The following is a 27,120-nucleotide window of genomic DNA, read 5'->3' as shown; positions in this document are numbered from 1 at the left end:
CTGTTGAGATATTTTATGGTTGTGATTGCAGAGTTTTAATCACGTTCAGTTTGGATTTAAACGTGTCCTGTTTTGGGGGTCAATTCTGTTGAGGATTTAACTTGAAATCGCAGGCCTTCACCCACTTGTAACCTTGTTTTCATTGGTTTATGTTGTCTGGTAGGAATGTGCGGACATTTCAAAAGGAGTTGCAGGAACATTCTGGAAAACAATTTCATTCCAAAGCTTCCACTTATCATTATACTTTTTTACGGTTGAAAGTCGTAGTTTTTTAAACTTTTTCTGCTATAGAAATGATTCAAACTCACTTTGTTAGTATAAGCGAGTCTGAAAGACTGAAGTTTACGCCATCTGTTTTACAAATTGCTTCGCTCCCAAACTTATAATGAGGATGGCATCGCATCTTTCTTATCACTTGCTTGTAAGGCCCCTGTCCCTGAGAGATATGGGGTAGCCTAGCGAAGGAATGAGAAGATTATGCTACAAGGGAAGCCAAAAATCCACCCCTCTCTTATCACTGACGCCTATCTCGTGCGCCAGACCATACATGGCAAAACGCATATCTTTGTTCCGCATCTACAAAGCCTTAGGAAAATATCGGTGGGCCGGGGGTATTCAACACTCTGGATGATATGCACATACTTTAGACTGCACCTGCAAGCTGGGTTGGAACGTACAATGGCGTCAAGTCATGGGAAATTGTCGCTACTGGATTACAATATTTCCTGGGCAAATCAAAGGGTTTTGTAACGGAATTGTTCAGGTAGTAGGACTTGAATCCGGTGGTGAAATTGTCCAAGGGTGCGTGCAAGTCTTGCGTTTCAAAACAGTCTGTATTTGGAATAGTAATGGCCTATGCAGGCAAATACAGTCAAGCTGAAAACCAGTTAACATTTTCCCCTTTGTGATATCTTAAGTTCTTCCTAACCTCAGACAGTCTGACCTCCAAACTAATAAGTTATAAACCAGAGATTTCTAAAGGTCCTTCAGGTCCTGAGTATAGGGATTTTCTACTGTATCCAGGTCTTTGTTTCTACTTTCAAGATTGCATCTGCCCTCTTTTAGTTTGTTTTTCTTAGAGAAACTTTAGAGTGGATGTCAGGATAAGGAACATATGATGTTGGCAAATTGGCCACTAAACTTGTCATTTAAACATATACCATACTGTGGTTGTTTTCTCTTTGTGTTTAAAAAAAGTTTGCTTCGGAGTTAATTTTTTGTACTTATCATTCCTTATTATTAATATTTACGAATTAGCAGTCATCATCGTAGACAACCAATGTAATGAATGAATATGAATTGCATGTACAATGTATGAATTTTTAAAAGATTTTTCTTTCATCGCAATGTTATGAAAATAAAAGTTGACCTAAATTTTGCAATGTTTTTACACCACACGTTTCGCGCCCTATCTCTTTGTATCTTCCAGATATCTCTCTCTCTCCGCTGTTTTGCTTAGAATTCTTAAGGGTGGAAATAAAAACATAATGACGTCCCTTAAGACTCGCATTCTTCAACCTTTCAAAGGAAACTTGTAGAATTCCTAAGATTACTAGGTTAGCTGTTATGTGAAAAATGTTGTGGGACTAGAGCATGGAGTAACCCTTTGCCTTTGAGATCAGTTTTCTCAAGCCTTTCTGAGACTGATTGTTTGAGAACTAATTATGCTTGCAAGCCACTCAACTTACAAGATGGCAGAAAATTTGAGTATTTGTTTACATTGTGTAACTTGCCTATAAATATTTTAATGACTTTGTGTTATTCTATGTTATAGTCGTTAGTGAATTATAGAGGGAAAAAATTAACAAAGCTATTGCTTGCGTGTTATTGTAAAGGTAGGATTTCAATGTTACTTTCCGAGATAGTTTTCCTTCCTAAAGACTTAGCGGGCAGCTATCTCTTTTTTCAGGCATTTCACAGAAGCAAAACTGAGAGATGCTACATGTACATGTTTGTGTAAGAAGGGTCCATGCCAAAGGATTTAGTACTTAGTAACTGAGAAGGCCTGCGAAGCCCCTGGGTAGATAGACAACTTTATATACACTCAATCTAGGTCGACACCTGGGCATAGAACACAGGGCACCAAGGATTTACCTCCCAATTATCTTGCAAACAGGTACCCTACAATTATATCCACAAGATAAAAAGCACTGTAGGACAATCTTTGACCCTTTCACCGTCTGTAAAATTGCCTTGCCAATTGGAGGCATCCCCAAGTGGAGGTATTAATGCGGTACAGATGCGCTCGTGTGCATACGTTTGTGATTACTGTGTAGTTTTCATACTGATGTTTCCCAACTGGTGTGGTTGTGGGCTGGGGTTTAATTCCGACCACAGGCAATGCTGTAAACTATGGGTTATCAGAACTTTCTCATTTTGGCTGAGTTAATTAGATCCAGTATATTGTCTTTCAGTAGATCTGCCCCATATTTTCTTAATCCATACCCCCTTTCTCTTTCTTAACCTATTGTCTTTCCTCGTTTTTCTTAAATCCGAGTGGCGTCTTCAAGATTTCTTGTGTAATTTTGCTCAGCTCCTACTTTGTGACTAACTTCTTGTAGTCTTCTAGTTGTATACACACATAAATGACATACATACAAAGTGTGCTAAATGAAACATGCAACGCTGAAATCTATACTTTTTAGTGTCTGTCATCAATTGTCAAATTCCCAGAGCGTATTTAAATGTCAAAATCATGTGGAGAAAGGATATTACCCATATAATATCTAGCGATATAGGGCTAGATACGGGCTAGAATGATAATGACTTGGGGCATGTGCATGTATACATAACCAAGGACATTATATAATGTCCTTGACACATAATCAAGTAGTTGCTGTGTAAAATGATATGCAAGAGTCCAACCTTTATTGATATTATGGCATTGTCTGGACAGATTTTGAGTGTTCGGCAAAATCTACTCTGACATTTGACTGTGACCCATCCAAGCGAGGTTGTCTTACAAGAAGGGCGTATTAACTTTCTACCTATTGTTACCTGTCTTGAACTTTCTCCCCGTCTGCGCTATTCCTTCTGCTTGATTACCTTAACTAACCTATCACACCTGAAGCGATGACGTATTCGCAAACCGCACGCACGTCAGTACCGGTCTTTCACGCGTAGGTTGACCGTCTGGTCTCTTGTGTGTTTGGTTAATTTTTGGGACGGCTGGTCGTTTGGCGTCCCTCGCATTGTTATTGTTATAATCACCCTCCCTCATGCAACGGACATTATGGTTGGGTGACCAATATCTTTGATTGTAAAGCAAAATGGACGTTTTGTCGGCCTATGTCTCATGTCATTGGTTTTTTCATAAATCTTCAAGAAAAAGCTGACTGTCTTTTTTTTCATTTTCATAACTGCTTCAAAGTTTTCAACCAATTTGTGTGATTTGGACCATCAATATTCTATTTTAACTAAAAGATGGCCTGAAAGTTTACATGTCTATGCGTTTCTACATAACATTATATTTATAGGCTCTAGAAAGAAGAACTTAATAGATTAGTATCTTAAGTTTAATTTGCAAATGTATTTTGGTATTCTACTCTAAATAACTCATGCTGAAAATATGCCATGTATTTGTGATGACCCAGTGGTGTCATGTCTTATCTAATCTAACCATCAGATGTGTCCCAATCATAATGACAATTATGAGCACCATATATGCAGTCAACGCCTCTTTGTAAACCATGGTCTTTAAACGTGCCCTTTAGAAATGTAATCCCTCAAGGTAAAAGAGACAATGCTTACTGTTGTTGTGCCTTTAAACTGGTATTTAAAACAATAGTAGTACTAATAGTAAATGGTATTAACATTTAGACAATAACTATGTATGAGTTAGATTAACATTGATTTTATTGATGCCATATAGTTGTAAATGTATTTGTAGAAAGAAAATATGTTTATTTTGATTGCCTTTTAATAGAAGTATAAGAAGCTTATAAATTATTGATGCAACAAAAAGTACAGTGATATACATTTTCTACCACTGTGTTTCAGCATTATAATTTCTGTGTGTTTTTTTATATGTACACCAATGCACTGAATCAGATGTAGTTTAGTTGAAGTAATACTTTCCTGTCAGTGTTCCTTGACACAACCTGATCAAACAAAAGGTTGTACCTTACCTAGTATCCCGCTGTGAATTTGCGATCCCGCAGTAATATGTTCATAGAGGGGGGATTATAACGATTTGTCCTGGTTATAAAACACTTTACAACCTGTATATATACTGTATGAAATTATTATAGACTCTACAACAAGTAACACACATAACTGCAAAGCTAGTAAACCTTGGTCGAATCCATTTATTGCGGGTTACAATGTACTAAAGTTGATCCCCATATTGTACCAGCCTTGCTTTTTCATGGTTGGCTTATGCATATAGCCACTAGGCAAATGCGCATGGTAATTGTCCCAATCTTCTGTGCAGTATGGGCCTCTAAAACCCTTCTTAAACTGACACTCCCTGAAAAAGAAGCAAAGAGAACATTACACAAACTATTCTAACAGACATACACTGAGCTTAAGTGTTGTGCTAACTATACGTTATCTGGGTTTGGATGACAAGTGCACTAGGGTGTATGTAAACAACATAACCTCTTGTGACCCCTGTCTTTCCCCTCTGGGGTTTAGAAATGTCAGCCACTCTGGCTTAGTCATACCAGCGCTGACAAAGGAAGGTATTGTCAACTCTACTGTCTTATCTTATCTTTAACTTTCTCACAGTCTGTTTTAGAGTAGAGTGTTTCCTCATAATACTTGAGAGGATGTGTTGTTTTGGTGTTGGGTATGGGGTGTTGTTGATAATCAGCATATTATTGATGAGAAGGCAATGCTAGGATTGTGTTGTTGACATTTAATCATGCCCTCCCACTGTCTCTTTATGTGTGTAGATCTGTCACATAGAGAACATGTTTTTAGAAATTTGATGATTTGTAAAATTAATAGGTCACGCAGCCCTCTCATTTTATCACAAAATGACCTTGAAAATTGTGACCTACGGTACCATCCTTTCAGAAAGGCAACACATTTACATGCACAATCAATGTTTGTGTGTACGAAATGTGCCTTGTGTATTCATGGAATGCTTGTGGTCTCTTTTAATTGAGCTTTTGCTAAATTAACGTAAAATTTACACTAATAAATTAAAAGAACTTACCCCTATTATTATGATGTCCTTGGCATTTTACCACATTCAAATTTTTCTGCTTCTCAAATTATGGACAACATACATGTAGTAGAAGCTTTGGCTATCTGTTAATTTGTGAACATACAGTGTAAAATCTAGACCACTGTGCAACTCGACCTAACTGTTAAACAGAAGCATATTCCCAGTAGGACCACTGTTGGCACAACTTCCATGTACATGTAGTGTAAGTAACAGGATTACACCCCATCAAGGTTTGTTAAATAACTGTGCAGTCTGTGAAAATTGGTCACTGGCACCGTGCACTCTTCTATCAATATCCTCTGTGTTCTGGTCTTTACGGTGGAATTAAAAGGGATAAATCGTTAATTAATGACAGTCCTATTAGTAATGATCTTATAGCTTTTTACGTACCGGTAAAATCATTTTAACATGGTTAGCTTGTAGGTATTGGCTATGAAGTTACCCAAGTGTACTTTACAGAGAAGTTATTAACGATAATGATAGGCAGAGTGATGATGAGATAAAAGGTTGTGAACTTGGTGTCAGGATGATTTTCTTCCACTACTTTTACCCTTTCATTTCAAAACCACTCCCTACCTTTTCATATTTTAGCTGAACATCATGTTGAAAGACTTCTTTAGGCTTACATGATTCTTTCCATGATTGAGTTGACTGTAGGAATGGTGTTAGGGGTTGCATTCGTCATTTTGGATGGTGACATACATACGGTCGTGTATGGGGAAGCTTCAACTGTATGCAATACTTATCTAGTAGAAGTGTATGGTTGACCCGGTGTTCTTGGCTGAAAATGCAAGCTGTAGCGAAGCCGCATTGCACTAGTACTAGCTTAGTATCTATGGACGTATCATCATGCTTCACCTCAGTTTAATTTTCTTTTTTAAGGAAAGTTATCGGTTGGTTATCGGGACCATCTATCATCATCTACTTGCCTCTGACTGACTATCTAACTGCAGTAAAAAGTGATTTAAAAGAAGCACTCTATAGCCTTCTAGAGTATTATAAGTACTTAACAGTGATGCTTCAATATGACAGTAAAAGCTAATTTACTGAAAATTTACTGGAATTATACTGTTTGTTACACAGTTTGTAATAGATCAGTACTTACCAGTACATTTTCAGTACTGACTGTTTGCCAAGGGTTTTCCTTATTTTACATACCGATAACTTACAACTTCATCTTTGTTGTTTCAGGCAGCAGCATGAAGGCTCTACTACTGTTGGTGACAGTCACAATCTTTTGTGTAACAAGAATAGAGGCCCAATTGTCACCAGGCAGCCCTAACGTCTGCTTGGTCCATGACACGTAAGTAAAAACTATTATATTTCTTCTTTGCAATTTCTTTGTTCAAGACAAAGAAAGCGGCCAAAAGATATTACAGTTGATATCCTTAGTTTACAGATATTTTTGGAGTATATGAGCCACAGATAGAATAAGAGCCACAGACTTTTCCAAGTAGAAGGAGCTTTTCTGTGAAACTTTCATTTTAAACTTAAGTATAGAGAATTTTTAAGTTAACGTTTCTGTGCCCCCCTCCCCATGTTGATGATAATACAGGGTGCTGGTCAGCAGAAGAGTGTCTACAACTAAACCATATGAACAAGTCTACTACACGTCCTGTACAGACATTATCAACCTGTTCCGCTGTACACGCAGAAGGTGTGTTATAAATATTTGTATATTTTCATATTTCTTGTCTATTGTCTATGGAATTGTTCAACCAACAAGTCATATACATGAAGACTCATATGACTGCCAATGCCATGTTGTACTCTAGACTTTTATTGATATTGAAATGACCCCTAAATGGTTACTGACAGAATGGTTACTCATCAAGACGTTTAAGATTTTAAAGTATATTATTTTTTTTCTTGTTTTAGAAACCCTTCACACTAAGTTTGCAATGCCGATACATTTAGTATCATAACTCCAAAATTTATTAATTTTCCTACTTTGCTCATATCTATTTTCAATATTTATGTATCAAAATTGCAAGAAGGCAACGTAAATGCAACATGTATCAGCAGAAAAAACATCATTTCCATACAAAACATAGAAATATTTACCACCTTTAGAGTGTGACTTGTTGACTTTCCTTCTATAGAAAGAAGTTGATTATTCAAGCTGGAGTGCTATGATGAATACAGTATGAGGTCAACAGTTCTTTTATCCACTCAACAAACAAAGCCCCATTTCTAGTACCTTACCTGTCAATTATTTAACCAAAAGCTGATACACTGTATTTTCTCTGGTAGTTAGTCTGTATATATTGGAAGGTTTCCTTTTTAATAACAACGCCGTGTAATTCTATAGAACTGTTGCTCTTTAGATGTATTTAAAAGCTGAACAAAACTCCAAACCAAACAGACGGCCACTTGACAATTTCCTGCGTTACCATAAAAAGCAGCTTAGATCCCCGGGCTTATCCGTAGCCGAGTGCACCATTACAATCCAGGCTTCCTGTTCTATATCCCTAGCGTATACAAGGCGGCGTAATTTTGTTGCGTTCAGACGAGGGTTTTCCAGACGATTGTGCGTTGGCAAAGACCGTGCGGGCATTTCTGGTTGAATGATGCTGTACAAAGCCAGGACTCATGCCACCTTAAAACATGGTGTCTCTACTAAGCCAGTACAGGCCAACTAACTGGACTTTATACTCTACATTCTGAGCAGCCAATTTTCTACAATGTTGTATACATCATATGTTGTGCACACAAAAAAATAGAAAGTTTCCTAAAAAAAGTTTGACCAAAGCTAAATGGGGAAATATGCAATACTCTTTTGCTTTCTTTATAAAGTTACATGTAAATCTTGCCAATCAAGAAGTGTACATTTTGGATTCATGTTCAAGCTCAAATAGTAATAGATTTTGCAAGAGTTAAACTTTTATGTAATATTCACTAATATAAAGATATTTTATAAAGTAACTTGAAAGATCTAAAGAACCACCATTGCGTACTTGAAGGCTGCAACGGTGACATCATTCTAACGGATGTTATTGTTCAGCTAGAGGGGGCGTACAGTAGGTATTGTCTTCCATTGCCTCCTATTTATGGTGGTTTTCAAACAGGAGACACAGCCATGCAGTTATGCATTCCTTCAAAGCACTCGTACAAAAGCACTTGTATACATTCTCATAAGAGTACCCTTCCATAGCACAACACCTGCTGTAGGTACAATATTGTTATGAAATAATAGAAGGAAGAAATATGTATGTATAGGCTGTATGCCAGGAAAAAGAAGAATAGAAAGAACACAATGTTTATGTTTTCACCTGTTGACTGGGTTAAAAGCCGGAGGAAACATTCGTGTTGTGGGTCGTGTTTGTTGTCGGGTAAAGTTAGAACATGATTTGCCGGCCGAGACGGTAGAGTTGAAAACAAAGGAACCTGTTTGGTACGGTTCTGTCCGAATTGTAGACCACAATGCCCGGAGTATGCAAGGTGACATACCAGTGTAGCCAGTGCATTTGAAGCATTTAGTGCAGTTTCTGCTTTGTCACTCTGTGTGTTAGGGACCAACCATTATCTCCATAACAAGAAAAAATGGGGGAAAATTTGTATGTTTTAAGTTGAAAATAAATTCAAAATTAGTTTGTTTTATTAAGATTTCCATTAGTGGTTAATTCTAATAGATTTCACAATATTCTTCCTGGAGTCCACTTACACATTTAATACATTGAATACAATTAAATCAAATGTAAAGAACAAAAACAAATGCAATTGGCAGAAAATGAAACAAAATCAAATGTGGTGAAGTTTAAAAGTGAACATGAAATGACAGAAACATTATGTTGGATTTGTATGCAAAGGAGTCTTAGTAATAATAATTGACAAGAATATAGATAACTTAAATGAACTGAGCATAAAAGTCTTTCAAATTTGCATATTATTTGAAAATCTTATATTATCATATTTTTCTTGCCTGGCATAAATCAAATAAAAGGAACCAGTTAAGATAATCTAACACATTTTTATTGAGGATTTATTTTTTTCTTCTCTTTTTCCCAGGACTATGTACAGAGTGCAGTATGAGTCTAAGTGGGTGTCTCAGGTCCAGGCTGTGTACAGGTGCTGTGCAGGATATGTGGAAGTAGGCAGTTACTGTCAAGGTGAGCATGGAGACAGCAGCAGTAAGCCTGAGAGCCAGATTATGAGATGTTGATAATTGTAGTACTGTAGTAGTAGTGCTACTAGTAGTAGTAGTAGTAGTATCCAGTATTTGATTATACTGCTGCTGGGGTCCCTCACAACGCGCTCTGTCCAGTGGGTCCACGCTGGTGAGGTCGCACACCACCTTAATGTCCTTCCTGACACACTCCAATCAAGATTTCCTTGATCTACCACAACCTCTGTTGCCTGGCAGCTGCAAGTTGCTTCTAGTAATATAAATTAGTTATCAACCTGTATTCAAATTCATGGCAGTAGGTGAAAAGATATTATGCACACTTTACAGTAACTGAAAAACAATGTCTTTTCCTCCAGCTGTTTGCCAGCCACAGTGTGTCCATGGAATCTGCCAGTCTCCAAACCAGTGTTCCTGTGAGGCCGGGTGGAGGGGGAATACTTGCAGTAGTGGTAAGTACTTGTCATAGGTCATAGGTTAGACATTTGCCTCTCCTGAAAACAAGTAAAAAATGTCTCCACCCCTGAGGCCTTGCCAAAAAAATTGTTGGATGACCCACTATCATGACTTTTCCCCCCTTCTACACCAAAAATATGCAAACTATTTCACTTGTTGTGCTCATGGCCATTGTATTCAACATACCTGTCTTCTTGCTCCACACTCTTTTGCTCACAAAAACCTGCAACTTGAAGTACACAAATTATCCTGTCATTAGTACAAATTAGAATTCCTTGCTACACATAATTAGAGTATCACAAATCAAGGCTTATTTTGTTTGTAAAACTTCTACAGGTAAGCCTTTGTTGTCCTGACAAGTTGTTCTATTCTTCCAAGGTCTGTGACTCGTCAATCTGTCCTTGTGTTGATCTTGGAAGGCAGTTACAGGATTATGGGATTAGTTGATCTCTATAGATCAAACTTGACAATTCAAACTTGACAAGAAACAGTGTGTTGACCATTAGAAAAGTGTCTTCACCCCTTTAGGCCATTTCTGTACTTTTGCCCCTTAGTTCATCCTTTGACAACTTTATTCCACGTTTGTGTAGCTTCAGGAGATTTCCTTTTCTCTTCAAGATGTTGCTGTGAATCTTCAATGGAGTTAAGACAAATTTGAGTAATGATGTTGAAAATTATAGGGTTTTCTCAAGGTTGTCTGGAAGAAAGACAGATCAAAGAACATGACATGCTGCAAAGTATCTTGTCATTTCTTGCGATGATAGGAACTTATTGTACACTGCCGAAATTATTCTATAGCATTGTAACACTTTTACAAAGTTGTGCAATATTGGGAAATCTAACTCAGGTGTGAAAATTAAAGAATTGGGAAAATTGGTCGGTAACTACATTTTTGAAATAGAGAAAGTAGTTATACCACTACCTAACTCAGAGATTTAAATTCATAGGATACTGTATGCCAGTGTGGTATTTCAAACATTTGATGAGCATTTTTACTTGTTATGTGAGAACAATGAAAGCGTGTTTTTGATTTGTTGTTTTTGTTTAATGAAAGACTATAAGTGGTGCACCACTTTCCCAATCTTTGCGTCCTAAGCCGCCTTCAAAAAGCTGTACTTAGACGGCAAACCCCTGATGGCGTCAACGGTTCACCCGTTCTTTCAAGTTCGTAATCCAACTGGGATAAATGAGGTTGCACGGGATTACTTTAAGAGACACCTGCAAGATTTGACATTTGGATGTCACCCCGGGCCATTCACACAGGTCCTGGAGCCACCCTCCTGTATCTGAAAGCACTGTTGTTGATAGCTATCGGCTGTACCCCTCTCTAATTTGCTGAACTTAATCCTAGCTCCTACCGTAGGGTGACCCTTTGAACCCTTCCTTGTCAAAGTGATCTGTTGTCTTCTATACAGGGATTCAGACACAGGAGTTAACAATCAAAGGCAAACTCGCATACTTAAGACTGGGCCAAAAATGGAATAATTATGCAAGAGTGCTGATATAGGTAGCTCGGGAAGCTAGGGAGTTTTAGAAATAATGACTTCCCAAGATGTGAAGGTTCTTAAGGAAGGTGGAAAAGTGTCTTATCAATATTGTCCTTGGGTGGTGGCCTAAATAGAAGGATTTGGTTGCAAGGCTTTTTCGATTGCTTCCATCTGAGTTAGCAACTTCTGCTGATAATGATACAGGTTTTCATTTCAAGTGTACAGACTATAAATTTTGTTCTGGGTCAAATTTAAACTGTAATTTGCCAACACAAAAATCGGACTTTCCCAAATTTTTGACTGATCAGCTCCAGTCTTTCTCTTTGTCGAGAAATGAGCAATCCCCTGCTTCTGTGACGTCATGTTATGCAGATAGAACACGTGACTTGGTGAGCAGTGGATCATCAGTTGCAGAAAGTCTATGGCGCCCCCCGTCTCTGTTGAGGGATTGTTGTAGAGCCTCGATGTAGATGGCCTCTTTTCTCTCGTCATAGACTTTCAAGTGTAGACTATTTGTTACCTACCGGTATGTGATGGGATAAAAGACTTAGGAAAAATGTTTTAACCCATTTTTTCTGTCTTGTCCATCCAGCCTGTGACAACTCTCACTACGGCCCCCACTGTCTACAACAGTGTCTGTGTTTCAACAATGCCACCTGTAACCCAGTGGATGGATCCTGTGCCTGTCTACCTGGGTATGTACAGTTTCATATGGATATTGTACATAATATTATATGTTTAGTACTGTCAGTATTTAGTACCTTCAGTTAGTAGTTAAGTCAGGTAGGAAAGTCTTCTATTGAATTCTGGCATTGGGTATTGCTAAGTGTATCTAATATTTTAGGACTTTTATTTAACACTGAACCTACCAACCAACCAGTCAAGGCAGGCTAGGAACCATCCGGGTTGTTTTGTGTTTCCTTTTTAGTTGCTGAGCTGGTGACCTAACTAACATTTAACCATCTTGTTGGTTGCTCTCTTCTATAGACATTATGGAGACCACTGTGAGTTCTTCTGTCCAGCTGGTACATATGGTGAGAGCTGTCGTCAGACGTGCCAATGTCAGAACGGTGCATCGTGTGATCCTATAACCGGGGCCTGTAGCTGTAGTCCTGGGTTCATTGGTCCATAGTAAGTACTGTATACTGTCTATATTTAAGACAATTCAATCTCTACAACTGGATAAAATTCAGGGATTTACTTCCAGATGTTTCACACACAGCATCACTGTATACTGTCGTTTACTTTTTAAATGAGGATTTTGTAGTGTTTTAAATTTGTGTTGGAAACAATTCTGTAGAACAGTAGTCAGGGAAACATTTATGCAGTGTCATGAATTTGCGACGGAGTGGTAACCGCAAAAACCACATCAACAAAAAAAACAATGCAAATGTTTTAAGATTTTATGTTAACAGTTTTTATGTCGTTCTGCATGATTTTTGTTGTACAGAATGCAGTCTCATGTTCTATGAAGGTGACTACCTAACACCACAAATCGTTTGTCGTTTTTAGCTGTGAACAGCGTTGCAGTCCCGGTTTCCATGGAGACCAGTGTGCGCAGGAGTGTCAGTGTCAAAACGGCGCCACCTGCCACCATGTCCATGGGCTGTGCGAATGTCGGGCCGGCTTTACTGTAAGTAGTGTCTTCTGTGTGCACTATTGTATGAAAATTATACATCAAAATGCTGTACCTTTGGCTATTAAGTAAAAAGTTCTAAGAAAGAGAAAGACGTATGAATTCTTCTCAGTCGTGGCAGATACTTCCAAATCCTCATAGTACAATTAATCATCTTTGTACCAAAAGCAAGGTGGTCTTTTCATACCAAACTTCTATTAGTAACAGATTTGACAGAAGGTTTGATTCGTAGGTGTTTTGAAAAATATTGATTTTGATAATATTGTATGTTTCCACAGAATGAGGTATGCGGTGAGCCGTGTCCTGAGGGTACATACGGCATCAACTGTTCTGGTACGTGTAACTGTCACAACGGAGCCGTGTGTAACGTCACCACAGGACAGTGTAGCTGCCCACCTGGATACTCTGGAGACAGGTAACATATCTTAACATTTCTTTTCTCTCTCATGCTTAAGAACATTAACGATTTGTTGTTTGAATGAAATCAGATAATTTTTATCATGCCAAGCTACGTTATTCCTCAATTCATCATTATAAAGTTGATGTGTATTGTGTAAATGATTGAGTGAGTGAGCAAGCGAGTGAATGTGTTAGTGAATCAATGAATAAGAGAATGAATGAGAGAAAGAATAAGAGCTTGAATGAGAGAATGAATGAGTGACAGTGACTGAGTGAGTGAAGTCACAAGTGATAATTATGCTAATCTCCATGTGTTAAGGTAGTCTGCTGAGTATATACCATCCTCCGTAGTGACCGCTGGCTCAATGCTGTTGGCCAGCAAATGAAAAGCGGTGAGCAAGCGTTCACTGCCTAGTGTTCAGGAACTAGTCACCTCACAGTTCAGAACATATTTTGTGGGATGAAGGACTAATACACTTCATGTTGTATGTCCCCAGATGTGAGAAGGAGTGTAACGTGGGGTACTATAGTCCCAACTGCCTAAAACAGTGCAGCTGTGAGAGCAGTCCCTGTAACCCCCGTACTGGGGTCTGCCAGTGTCTGCCTGGGTACAGGGGAAAAAGGTAAGAAAAGTTATCTGGTTTGGGCTACAAAATTCATCTATTTTTAGTAATTGCCATCTCTTGAAAAACAGCCATGGCCGAAGAGTATGTAAACTATTAAGGTTATTAAAATGTAGGTTGAAAAAAAAGACACTATCAGCTTGTCTTTGTTTTGAGAGTAAGATGATAAAATAGATGGAGTTAAGGTTGAAAGATAAAAAGTTGATGTTTGTGTTACGCATTGCTGTCTCACATCTTACCTTTGTGAAGACTTAATTTTTGGTTTTTCATGTGTTAATACGAGTGCCAAAATGGCTACTATTGGCTTCTGGAATTTTGTTTCCTATTGTTTTGAAACAATGCTGAAATACATGTTTCAGCATGATACTTTTATAAAGACTTGTTTTCTCCAATCTCAGGTGCCAACATGAATGTCAGGTTGGTTACTACGGGCTGAACTGTAGTCACAGGTGCACCTGTCGAAACGGAGGCACCTGTTCACCTTTTGATGGCAGCTGCAGGTGCGTGCTTGTGTTATTCTTTTCATTCTAAACAGGTGTGCATATTTAATGATAGATGTAGATCAATTTATCAATCTATTCTGTAATATTCCTTTAGCTTTCTAAAAGTTCCTTTTTCATTTCAAGTATTAACCAAGTTTTCAATTAAAAATGTAACTGATCTTTTAAACAGATGTCCAAGGGGTTTTAAAGGAGAAGACTGTGAAGATGGTGAGAGTTACTTCTTTATTTCCACTTGTGTAAAACATCTTTTGTGAAGAAGAGTTTTTAAATTTTTTTAGATGATGTTGGATTGGTCAGTTTTAGTTGCATCGTGCAGTCTTTGTTCCTGTTCAGTTTTTAGAAATAATGCAACATGACAGACAGATAGCCTGATGTTCTGTGTTTTGTTATGTGAAATTTATGACATTTAATTACAGACCTACTGTAGTGTTTTACGTTGTGTATGACATTTACAGTTGTATTTTCTACCTGCTAATTTTGCTTGTTGAATGAGTAGAGTTTGAAGTATCTTTGCAATAATGCACACTTTGTAAAGCTTCAAATCTTCTACATTTTGTCTTGAATTGAATCTTTGAATTGAATTGTTTTATGCTGTATGTGATGTTAAGGTTGATTCTTGCACATGATTTTGCTTGAGTTGATGTATGCGTTGCTTGTGCTATGTACAGTGTGCCCCCAAGGCATGTTTGGGGATGGCTGTCGGTACCCATGTGACTGTGCTAACAGGGCGCAATGTGACCCTGTGTCAGGGGTCTGCAACTGCTCTAGGGGCTGGAGAGGGCCCACATGTTCAGAAAGTAAGATTTGTTTCGTGTTTCTTTTATTTTGTTTATTTGTATTTTTTATGCACAATGGTAGGATGGCAAAAGAGGTAAACACACTCATACAAGTTGCTGTCCATAAGTTTCATGGGATTTGATCATTTTTATGTTTTTTATATTTTTCCCATACATATACATGTATGAATCATCCCTTAGATAAATTTTCCTGGTTACTTTAAATGGTCTATTGTTAATTGATTTATGTCATTCTAAGTTGTATTATTTGAAGAAATTTTTTTTACTGATAGCTATTTTGGAACTATTTTGTTCTGTGTTTTGTATGTGTTAACCTTTAAGTAGCCATTTGGCACCCAATTCCCTATTAGTTACAGAGATAGGCAGCAGGTTAATCTATCCAGTTCTTTAATGTTGTGTACAATTTTTAAAGAGTTGTTGTCTTCCCTCCTATGTTCCCAGGTTGTGACCATGGTTACTATGGTAAAGACTGTAAGGAACAGTGTCTGTGTGAGAATGATGCCAGCTGTGATCCTGTCAACGGTGACTGTTACTGTAAGGCTGGCTATATGGGAAGATACTGTGATCAAGGTCAGCAAAACTTGGTTATTTTTCTTGAATATGAACTGAAAGATAAGACAGATAACCACATACAATCAAACCTGTACAAGTGAACACCTCTGCATAAAGACCACCTGGACAATGTGACTACTTTTTGGTAGTCCCTTAGATGATTTTTTCCATTGACATTCAAGCATTAAGAGTCCTGTCTATAGTGAACACATAGGCAGTCCCCTGAGTGGTCTTCTTATGCAGTTTTGATTGTATCAAATTTTACAACCACAAATAAGTAAGACAAGCATGTTGCGAACTATAGGACTTAAGTTTAAATGTGAGTGTTTTTTTTTTACCGTAAACGACTTACAATTGTGATTTGTATGAACTTTTGATACTAGTTTTGTACATAATTTTGTGTTGTACATGTATCTGTGAAATAAAGAATGTCTTCTGTGTTTCAGAGTGTTCCCCAGGTTACTATGGGCTGTACTGTAAACAGCAGTGTCTCCACTGTGACAATGGGACTACGTGTGACAGGGTGACTGGAGCCTGTTATCGTAAGTAGAATTGCTTGGCTTTATTTACGCAATGAAAAACATAACTTACAGATTCTGTAAGTAATGAAGGATTAATGCTAATTCAATATCCTTAGACTGTTAGAGTTCACCTGTTTTTCTGGCCAGATTCCAAGCAGTGAAAATCTGTTTTGCACTCGTAGTCTATCATCCTTTACAACAATCTGTGTATTTTGCCTCAGTAGATGACGACTTCTGTTCTATTTTATTAGGTCCGTTTGTTTGTTCGTTCAGATCCATGTAGTGCCTAGTGGCACATAGGGCAGCAAGTTTCCTTGCTGTTTCAGTTGCAGTGTATATTTTTACAGGGAGGGGTTGCTAGCCCTTCCCATCTAACATGCTCTTGGCACAACATTTTACATCCCTTCTGTAAGACAGGTGCAGCCCCAACCAAGATGTCCTGCCCAGGATTGAACCGCGGTGTCTCAGATACCATTCAATTGGAGTTACCCAAACTGCAGCTCAACTTTGATTCAGAATGACTTCTACCAACACAGATGAACTTTTAGCTGAATGGACATCCCTTATTATGAGTGTAACATATCAATATCTGTCCTATTCCTTCCCCAGCCTCAGTGATATCAGGTAGAACAGGAGACAAGGTGGAGAGTTTGGACCCTGCAGGGAAGCACATCGCCCTGATCATAGGAGTGGTGATCATGGTCATCCTGTTGGTGTTACTCATCATGGTGGTGGTGTGGTACCGCCGCAGACTCCGCGAGGAGAAACAGAAGAGACTCAACGGGCTACCGTCTGTTGTGTAAGTATTTCTCAAGTTCAAATCAGTTCCACGACTTTTCTAAAGTTATCATTCCAACACCTTTCAGTGTATGGGGCCCATCTCTGTTTCTGTATCTCTTAGGCCACATAGTTGTGCAGGCAGGGGACTAGTTGTATGAGAATGCATGTCCAGTATTGGTAACAGACACAGTAAAGGATTATTGCTTTAGACTACTAGCCCGATTTCTTTTCATAAAGACACTGAATGATTCCAATCTTTTAAATACATTATGAAAACTAAAAAAACATATTTTATTGTTTTGTGAAAGAACTAACAAATTTTTCTTGTGATTTCTTCCCTCACAGTTATCAAGCTACCACTAGGCCGAATGACTACACTAATGCAGGTGAGGAAAGATTTCATTATCAATGTTTGCAACATGTTTGGAGTGTTAAATACCATTTTAGAGTACATTGTATGTGTATATTAAGGACTAATATCCATTTCAACATAGAAATGCATAACCTTTCACCGTTAAACAAAGCTAACATGCATCAGAGAAAACGTGTAGATTTATCATGAAATTAAAGATGTTATGGAAATATCTGCAAACTTGTTGATAAAAACATTTTGTGTCCTAATTCAGTAATCCTGTATGATTTTAAGAACTGGAAATTTAGAGACTGACAAAAAAGTCTTAGCCAGAGAATGAAAAAAAATGTCTAAATACAGAATGTTTTTCAAAGTCAGCACACACTAACATTTTTTGCTGCACAATGAATGGAATGTCTAACTTATGAATCAATGGATTATCCAAGTACTTTAACACATTGAAGATTAGCTCTACATGTAGTAGTATAATAAAGACATGCTTGTAGATGTACTAACAACTTCATAACAGCCGTTGTCTTCTTTTTTTCCTCGTTTTGCTCTTTCTGTTCCCTGGACTTGCCATCATGAATCCTTCATATCATCTTCGTATACATGTAAGTGTCAATGTGTGAAGTTCATAGTTGTTTAAACCATGGTGTCTTGGATGGTGAGGGTTAGAATGTATAAACAAATTTCATATACCTTTGGTATTACTATTTTTGGCAATGGTTCTAATGTATTTTTGGCATTGATTCTAATTTGGGTGGAATAATTCTACATTGATTTCTAAATGCCTTTATCCGGTGAAATTTTGAATGATTATAGTTGATTGAAATGATCTTATCAAATTCTTTGCAGTTTGCACTCAATTTTCACAAACAAGGCCGCTATCTAGGATTTCATTTTGTTGAAATTTTCACAAGCAAAGTCTTGATCAATTCAGTCAAAAACGAATTGTACTCTACGATACAGTGTTTCTAATTGTTCATATTTCTTTTCTGTCCTCAGATGACATTGTTGCTGCCTCCGTTGTGGACACGAAATCGTCTACAGACCTACCGAACCCCCTGTACAGGAACCAGCCCGCGAATGGCGGCAGGCCCGTCCCGAACCCGCCCAACATGACGAACAACGTGCTGTTCACGTCCTTCAAGAACCTGGAGATGGAGAAGTTGGGCGCTGTGGGAGGGACAGACGAACACGTGTACGCGGAGGCTGACGACTACAAGTTAAACAGGGATCCTAATGAACTAGGTATGCTCTAAAATTCACACTTATCGATATAAGTATATTAGGTACACCTGGTCCTGTGAAGTTGAACAACTTGAGCTTCTATTCTAAAAGATTTGGTGCCACAAAACTTCTTTTGTCACCTTAACTTTAGCATTTAGATATAGTTTTTAGTCATTTCAGATGGTGATGTAAAGCTGGCGGCTCTGTGTATGAGAGAGCTTCTGGCATAAGCCTCAAGTGTCAAACCTCTGCACATAACCCAACACATTTATCGAGAAGAGTAGTGTTGACCCAATGTGCTTGGCCAGAAACTCTAGCTGTAGCAAAGCCGCATTGCACTACCACTAGCCACTGAGAATGACTGCTTTATCTTTTTCTAATCCAGAAAAGATGCAAAAATGTAGATGTGTCCACCTGTGGATTCTAACTAAAAGAGCGCCTTCTAGCAATCTTTGTGTGCACTGCAGCTGTACCTGTTGTAACATTACATAATTTTGAATGTCATTTTTAGGAGCCTGTGGTGGAAGTGATCCTCGATATGAAGACATGAGGACCAAACTTACAAATAAAGGGAAAGGTAAAGATGACTTCTATCCCTTCAACTTACTGCGATTAGTCAGTATCTTTCTTCAACTTTTGAAAGTCTTGAAGCAATTTTGTGAATGCTGACATTACGTTGTCTGCAATGTAGATTGGATTTTTTTTGTCTCCTCCCTTTTTTCTTCTTCTGTGTTGATGTGTTCTACATATATAGTTCCTGGTAATTCTAAACGTGGTAAAACTCGCCATCCGCGAAGAAACAAGAACGCTAAGGTCTGCTGACTGACCTACATTTCTGCTTTTCACTTTTTATACGAAGCTTGCCTGTCATCTTTTCTGCTACACACATGATACATAAGCACATTTACATCGTAAATGAGCTCAACACTTTATCACATTGGGAAAACCTTTATTTGAAAAAGGAAAACTTAACAATTACACACTACATTGAACTTGTTTCATAAGTACTACTATACAGTCAAACCTGTACAAGTGACCACCTCTACACAAGGACCACCTGGCCTATGTGACCACTTTTTGGTCCCTTAGATAAATCTTCCTATTGATACAAGCATTAAGAATCCTGTCTATAATGACCACCTGTCCACATAGACCAAATTGAGTGCCCTGAGTGGTTTTCTTGGGCAGTTTTGACTGTAGTTTCTTGCTATGACTTTCTCAATGGTTTATAGACCATACAGATTTTGGCAAAGCTTCAGGAGCAAGCCTAATTTACATTGTCTTCTTCCCAGGAGTCTTCTTACCGCTGAGCACACACAGTGACTCTGACGACGAGAGCTACAGCAGTCCGGAGTCTCCCATCCTTCTGGATAACCCCTACGAGAACGACACCTTTGGTTCGGCGGAGAACGTTGACGCGCACATCTACGACACGATACCACAGAGAGCGCCGTGCTATACCATCCCGCTACCCGATAGAATAGCCTCCAGTTGTTAGGGTTGCCGCAGTGTTATAATGAAAACCGAGATTGTAAAGAGGATACGTCCTATGGAAAATGGTACAGTACTTTCATAGTACATATTGTTGCTTGTTAGAAATATATCTGTTTTTTATCCTAAGTTTTGCTTTACTTTTTTGGCCAACTGTTATGAAGTCTTCAATTTTCACTTATTCTCTGAATCAAAAGAGTTAAGCTAGAATCTTGAACAGAAGGGTTTTTTCAGCGCACAGGAATACTCAACAATTATCTGGCTCTTTCAAATGTATAAGCAATTTATCAAGAAAGAACTAAAGGCACAGGAAATTATGAAAGGTGTACATACTGGTAGCCACAGTTGTTCTGAAAGTTGAAAACTTGACAAGTTAAGAGTACCGGTATAGTGTCACCAATCTTAATGATTGGCAAATTATGATATTTCAGTAATGAAACAGTCTCTACATTTTTTTAATGTATGTAAATGTACAGTTGTTGCCTGAATCGTGGCCGTTTCATGTAAAAAGGACGTCTTGTTGCAACATTCAAAAATCTTTTACATATTCTCCAAATACTACTCTTTCAAAAAGTCCTCCCTCAAGAATCAAGCTTGACAAAAGAGCAAGCAGTCAATTTTTAGTCTAAGGCTATTATACAAGTAGATCAGTACATCATTTATGGGAAAGTTTGAGAGACTCAAAACATCAACGGTATTTGTTGAATAGCTGATGGTAAGAGAAAAGTGTAGATGTTGCAATATTGTATCTAACATGTTGCCAGATATACAATGTAACAATTTAAGTTTACTGAAAGTTGCCAATGGCTTTATGCTCTACCACTTGTAGATATTCCATGTATCTTTAAGCTGTACAGATATACCTAAACTGTAGGACTATAAGAAGTGATGTTGTGGTTCAAGAAAGTGTCAAACTTTGGAATTGTATCCTCAAGGTGATGTAGAATATGATGGACATACAGTAATGTTAGATTCTTGTGTCTAAAACATAGAATCATGAACAGCAACAAAAAACAGCACACACACAGTTAAGGACTTTTAAAATTCTATGTTCTTGTAAAATTACTAACTATCAATGACTTGTTGCCTTAAAGTGTATCAAACTCAACAAACTACAGTAGATTTAGTAACAAGTCCAATATATGATATGGTTATATTACCACTTTGAAACAGAAGTTAAAGTATGGTTTTATAAGTCATACTTGTAACTATGAATAGATTACATTTGGAGGTTCATTTTGTGCAATTTTTTTAGACCTCAATCCAGTTTAAAATTTATTACACAAACATTTGACCGAAGTTTCCTACCTTTAGCAAGAGAACGCCTTGTCTGAAACTAGTGCCATACTGAACACAGTAATATCAAAATTGGACGTGTTTGTATATAATATTTATTTTGTATATTGAGAAAGCCTGGCTAATGATAAGATGTGTTGATAACTGATAAAGATGTATAAGATAGTGTGTGCAATCAGTGCCCATCATTGACACAGTCTTACCTTTTTCTGTGAACAATTTTTACTCCTTAGACTTTAAGATATTGTTCTTTGCAACATCTTATAGTTTCTTACCAATGTTCTTATGTTCAGTTTACAGTAGCAACGTTAACTCTTGTAGTGATGCCTGGAAACAGTTTAGTAATCTTAGGAGAATTATGACATCTCTTGTGGAAGAATTTGTATGAATCCGTGTAAATACAGTATCGAAGTCTTGTTCATTTGAATAACACTGAAAGTGTCCTTGTATCAAGTTACTTGTATGAAAAGTTAAGAAGTGTTTCATGTATATCAAATATATCTAGTATATACAACTCATGTAACATTACTGTAATGTACTAAACCTATTGTGAGGAGACATAGTGAACTGTTGTGTAAAATTTGTTAAAGTTGGACTCTGTAGTTTTCCCATTTTTCTTTCTGTATATAAATATGATATGAAACTTTTTGTTGTAACATTACCTTGTCATATGTGCAGAAAGACTGAATGGAAAAAGACCGGACAGATTCTAATCTTTAACTGTTGTGTAAAATATGTCAAGTATTTCCCTATGTGCACTCCTCTGGGCAGTATTGTGGAAACGAAATAAACGCTATTCAGTATTTTCCAGACAACTGAATGGATTTTTGTCTTTTCTGCCTCATTTAACTTCAGTAGATTATGTTTTAAAAAAACACTGCAAAGTAAAGTAAGACTTATGCAAGAAGCAAGCCTACATGAGAAGGTTTTGAGAACTTCCCCCACAAGTTATATTTTAACTGAAAGATCTATCTTAAAATCTTAACAAGTAGGCTAATGGTAGTGGACAACCTCAAGTCAACAGCACACACTCACGCCGCATCTTCAGAAAAGACGCTACAGCCGCAAGTTCCCGTTTAGAACTTTATTCAAGCCCACACCCAGACTAGTTTCGCCTTGTAAAGGTAATACTGTATACATGTACGTATGGATGCGCCACGTAGCAGTGGGGACGACTAACGTTCGGCATCATAACTGCAGCACACTTGTACAATAGTTACTGCAATAATATTCTGAACTGCTAGTCGGCGCTTTTGACAAGTCACGATTTTGTGTATTCGGTACGTCATAATGACGTTATATATGTATGTGTGATCCGTGTTAATGATGATAGTACGTCGATGTCAATGATATACTATTCAAAACTACAAATATCAATGTGTTCTTTATCGAACTTGAAAGAGACATCTTGACAAAGCTAAATACGGGTCTGTCAAAAGTGTGTTTACCCCACCAAAATAAAATAGCAACAGAAAAGTTTTTGTTGGAGATTTAAAACTTCCGAAATAAGGCTCTTTTTTTTGCATCAGAGGGAGATGTAGAATGTTGCATTCTACAGAAGGAGTAGAATGTTACATTCTACAGAAGGAGTAGAATGTAACCTTTATGATTTGAGGTGGAATTCGAAGGAGATAGCCGAGTAAGCGAGTAAGCCGGTCAATGCAACCACTGGCCGGGCCTGCGGAATATTTCAGTCCGTCAAAGAGCGCCCCTCAACGCCTAAGATCATATTGCACCAGTAAGTAATCCACATACCTTACAGCATTTTGAAAGGACAAATAGATCTATTTAGAGACGAACGAAACCAAAACACCATTACATTTGTTCAATGTCTTCTTTTTGCACAAAATATGATAGAAATTTGGATTCAATAGACGAGTAGTCCTTCGGAAAGTGAGAATTTAAAGGAAATTCGACGTCGACCCTTTAAACTCGACCACTTCTATTAGTAAAATGCAAAGGAAATATATCATTTATGACCCACTATCCCATTGTTCTGTTTTAGAAATGTCTGAAGTATCGTTATTCTTTATTTTAGATGGTCGAATTCGTCGTATCAAAGTCATATAAGCCTCCAGAATCCAAACCCCTTTATGAGCCTTTCGTGATTTCCCCATTCCCAAAAAGACCTGAATTTGGCAATTTGACGGTCTCCTTTATCACTTTTCTGGTCGCGGCCGGGAGCGGTACTGCAAATTGGGCTCTCATAGGGTATCAAGTCCTAACTTGTAAAACCATATAGATACACATGTTCTTAGACTTAAAGTCAGTGAAAACGTTCCCAACAAGGTCCAGACATCTTCACTCAAATAAAGAATAACTTTTAAGGCTTTTTAGATCACGAGTTTGCATAAAAAGGATAGATTTATAGGTCCTGGCGAGAGGCCCGTGTAACATCCGTGACCGCCCGTAGAAGCGCCTCCTATGTTCTAAAGAACTTAGAATTTAGTGATTATTTCAAATATTTCAACATAAGTTGATGCTGATAACATCTGTGTGATTATTATTACCCGATATTTTCATATCACGGACCCAATACATGACTCCATGTCATCTATGAAATACGATACAAGACGCTTTTTCCTCACAACATTGGTGATCATTGGTATTTTATTCTTTCTCTATTTCAATAGATATTTAGAGCACAACACACAATCATTTGCACATTACTAGATAAGTTATACCGATGGTTATGTCGACGCTGATCATGATTACCACTGCAATGAAAATAAAAAGGAATCTCAGCGCACATAGTTCATACGAATCATACCAGGAAATATAGACTGAACAGTGCTGGATGGCCTTGTTATAATCAAAATGATATTATAATCATATCATTTTGTGGTCTGGTGTCCAGATCTTTATTGTATAAGCGCGCGGATGAACAGTAAAGTAAAAACTAAAAGGCCTAAGTTGTCATAGGAAATCGGATGTCTCCAAGCAGATGTTAAGGTGAAAGACCGTAATGATTTCTGAGTGACGGTCAGGCTTCTCTGACAGTCCCTAAACCCCATATAAGCAGATGGACAGTTCAGTAAAAGGCCAAACTTGTAAAGTGAAGTCGGATGATGTCCATATATATCCTTATTTTACTCATAACGTACAGGATATGATGTACACATGAATGTAGGCGGCGCTTCGACGGGCGACATGGTGTTACATGGGCTCCTCGCGCGGCGCCTACAAATCGATCCTTGTTGTGTCAACAAGTGTCTAAAAGGTAATTCTAGATATATGTTAATGTCTTTATCTGCATGGGAAACTTTCTACTGGCTTTAAGCCTAATGTCTTGTATATTTCCACATTTTACAAACAGAGGTTACAAACCCTATCATAGCCTAATCTGCAGTACCGCTCCGGGCCGTATCCTGAAAATTGACAAAGGAGACCGTCAAATTGCCAAATTTCCGTCTTTTCGGGAATGGGGAAATCGTGAAAGACTCGCAAAGGGGTTTTGATTCTGGGGGCTTATTTGACCTTGAACTTAACACCACGACCATGTAGAAATAAGAATTACGATATTTCTAACATTTCGCAAAAACAAAATTAGATATTAGGTCGTAGATTGTAGGTTTCCTTTACAGTTTACCAATAGAAGTGGTCGAGTGTATATTTCCTGTAAATTGTCACGTACTGAAGGGCTACACGTCCAAATTTCTTTCTTGAACAAATGTGACAATGTTTCTATATGTATGTTTGTATGTTTGTTTGTTCTATAATAGATCCAACTTTTATTTCGAAATACTGTAAGGTGTTTGGTGAAACGCAATTACAATGTTACTCATTATCATAATTTATCCATATAAATTTTGCGTTCTGCTTATAGACGCTATCTTCGATCAAATAACGTTAGATGTATTTCATGTAAGACACATTCATGCATGTTATGGTGTATCGGTATAATTTTGTACAATTGATTGGCTGTTTGTACTGGAATGTTGAAATTGTCGTTCATGCTGTGTAATAGACCACAATTAAACTTTCTCAGTCCGACTACATATAAAAATCATGGGCCTAGCTACTTATGTTGTTTCAACCCTTAAAACAACAGTTACACAATTATTTCTAGTTTGCTACATGACTTAAAGATGGCTTCCTAAGTTAGTAATTGTTGAAAAGCCGGGCACATCTTAAACCTTATACCCCTTGCTAAAAACATGAGAATGACTGTAACTACATCAACAACATACCTAAAACCACAGAACTCTATTCTATCGAGAGATTGTATACTTTTAGCTTTCAAACATTCATCTTCCCTCTAACCTCTAATTTTCCAAGGGCTTCCCCTTAATGTGAGGTTAGACGTAACTTTTACCCTAACTCTACCAAACTCTTACATTCATACATACACGTTTTCGTGTTGATTGGAGAACGTTACAGGACGAGTTTAGTTTATCACAAAACCTTTTGCAAACTAATGTCTATACTGAATCACAGGCTGTCTCTTTCGCTCGTGGTCCTCGCACCAAGAATGAGTTCAATACTCAATCAAGTATTCAATCAACCAATAGATTCATCAATCAATGTTTATTGACCAACATGGTAGACAATGTCTGCATTGTTAAAGATTGCACAATATTGTGCTTTTCAATGAATATATCTATACAAAGTGGAGATCTAGCGTAAGATGTGTAAATTATGTTGATGAGCACAAGTGATTGTAATCAAGGCTGAATATATCAATTGATAACGTTATAACAGACGTCTATATGAAAGTTCACGAACATAGAGTACTCCACTTTCCAATAGCGTTATGCGTGTTATACATCCCTGTAAAAGATGACACTACACTGGAATATCCCCCCCCCCCTTCACCCCAAAAAAGTGCTTTTGAGCCAACATCACTCAATTGCACCTTTTTTGGCCTTAAACATACGCATGCTAATGAAAATTCTGAGATGTCATACATATTAGAGGTTTTAGACAATACAATTTGGACGTATTAGCCCTTCATTTACAGGACATGTACACTAGACCATTTGTATTGTTAAGAGTAAGAAGGAAAAACGTTTTTGGCCTAATATGCCACAGTTTTCTTCGTGAAATGTCTTATATATCGTAATTCTTAGCTTTACATGGTCGTAGTGTCGAGTTCAAGGTCAAATAAGCCTCCAGAATCAAAACCCCTTTGCGAGTCTTTCACGATTTCCCCATTCCCGAAACGACCGAAATTTGGCAATTTGACGGTCTCCTTTGTCACTTTTCAGGAAACGGCCGGGAGCGGTACTGCAGATAAGGGTGTGATAGGGTATATCGTTCCGAGTTTTAAAATGCGAAAATATACAATACATTAGGCTTTAAGTCTGTAAACACTTTCCCAAACAGGTCTAGACATCTTCACGTACATTTACAATTACCTTATAACTACGAGTTGGTATAAAATGGGCGTTTTTAAGCGTCACGCAAAGAGCACATGTGACACCTTGGCCTCCGGTCGAAGCGCCACCTACATTGTATATCCATGAACACATCACTTCCTTTACGTAATAAGTAGGTTATGAACATATGTGGACCTATAGCTATGACATATCAGGTTTCCCTAGATAACTGTTCATCTGCTTAAAAGTTAAGGGACTGTCAGGTAAGCCCAGCCGTCACTCAGAAAATATCAAGATCTTTCAACCCAACATCTGCTTGGAGAATTGTCAGGTCGTCTTGTTTCGTAAGACGGTGTAGCATACTAACCTCTATGTTTGTT

At 37.7% G+C, this 27,120-nt stretch overlaps 1 protein-coding gene across 1 annotated transcript; it reads left to right on the top strand.

The window, feature by feature from the left end:
• Window positions 1-4,661: 4,661 nt before the first annotated feature.
• Window positions 4,662-22,237, top strand: LOC136425080 (multiple epidermal growth factor-like domains protein 11). The gene is made up of 20 exons (XM_066413838.1): window positions 4,662-4,682; window positions 6,365-6,476; window positions 6,729-6,830; window positions 9,182-9,282; window positions 9,656-9,748; window positions 11,832-11,934; window positions 12,227-12,370; window positions 12,752-12,872; window positions 13,154-13,290; window positions 13,772-13,897; window positions 14,296-14,397; window positions 14,570-14,607; window positions 15,069-15,197; window positions 15,639-15,767; window positions 16,196-16,291; window positions 16,880-17,069; window positions 17,396-17,436; window positions 18,411-18,656; window positions 19,147-19,212; window positions 19,928-22,237. Exons 2-20 carry the CDS (start codon window positions 6,373-6,375, stop codon window positions 20,131-20,133), a joined length of 2,274 nt encoding a protein of 757 aa, XP_066269935.1. The 5' UTR covers window positions 4,662-4,682; window positions 6,365-6,372; the 3' UTR covers window positions 20,134-22,237.
• The last annotated feature ends 4,883 nt before the right edge of the window (window positions 22,238-27,120 follow it).

Source organism: Branchiostoma lanceolatum, chromosome 19, assembly GCF_035083965.1.
Source record: "Branchiostoma lanceolatum isolate klBraLanc5 chromosome 19, klBraLanc5.hap2, whole genome shotgun sequence".
NCBI classification, from domain to species: domain Eukaryota; kingdom Metazoa; phylum Chordata; class Leptocardii; order Amphioxiformes; family Branchiostomatidae; genus Branchiostoma; species Branchiostoma lanceolatum.
Note: the sequence above shows the minus strand (reverse complement) of the source record. Positions and strands in the feature narration are given on the sequence as shown.

Bases quoted from the DNA above. Each gene is read 5' to 3' on its own strand.
- LOC136425080 (XM_066413838.1), top strand. From the start codon at position 6,373: ATGAAGGCTCTACTACTGTTGGTGACAGTCACAATCTTTTGTGTAACA. The intron at 11,935-12,226 runs GTATGTACAGTT...TCTCTTCTATAG, and splicing joins TCCTGTGCCTGTCTACCTGG to ACATTATGGAGACCACTGTG. The intron at 12,371-12,751 runs GTAAGTACTGTA...TGTCGTTTTTAG, and splicing joins CCTGGGTTCATTGGTCCATA to CTGTGAACAGCGTTGCAGTC.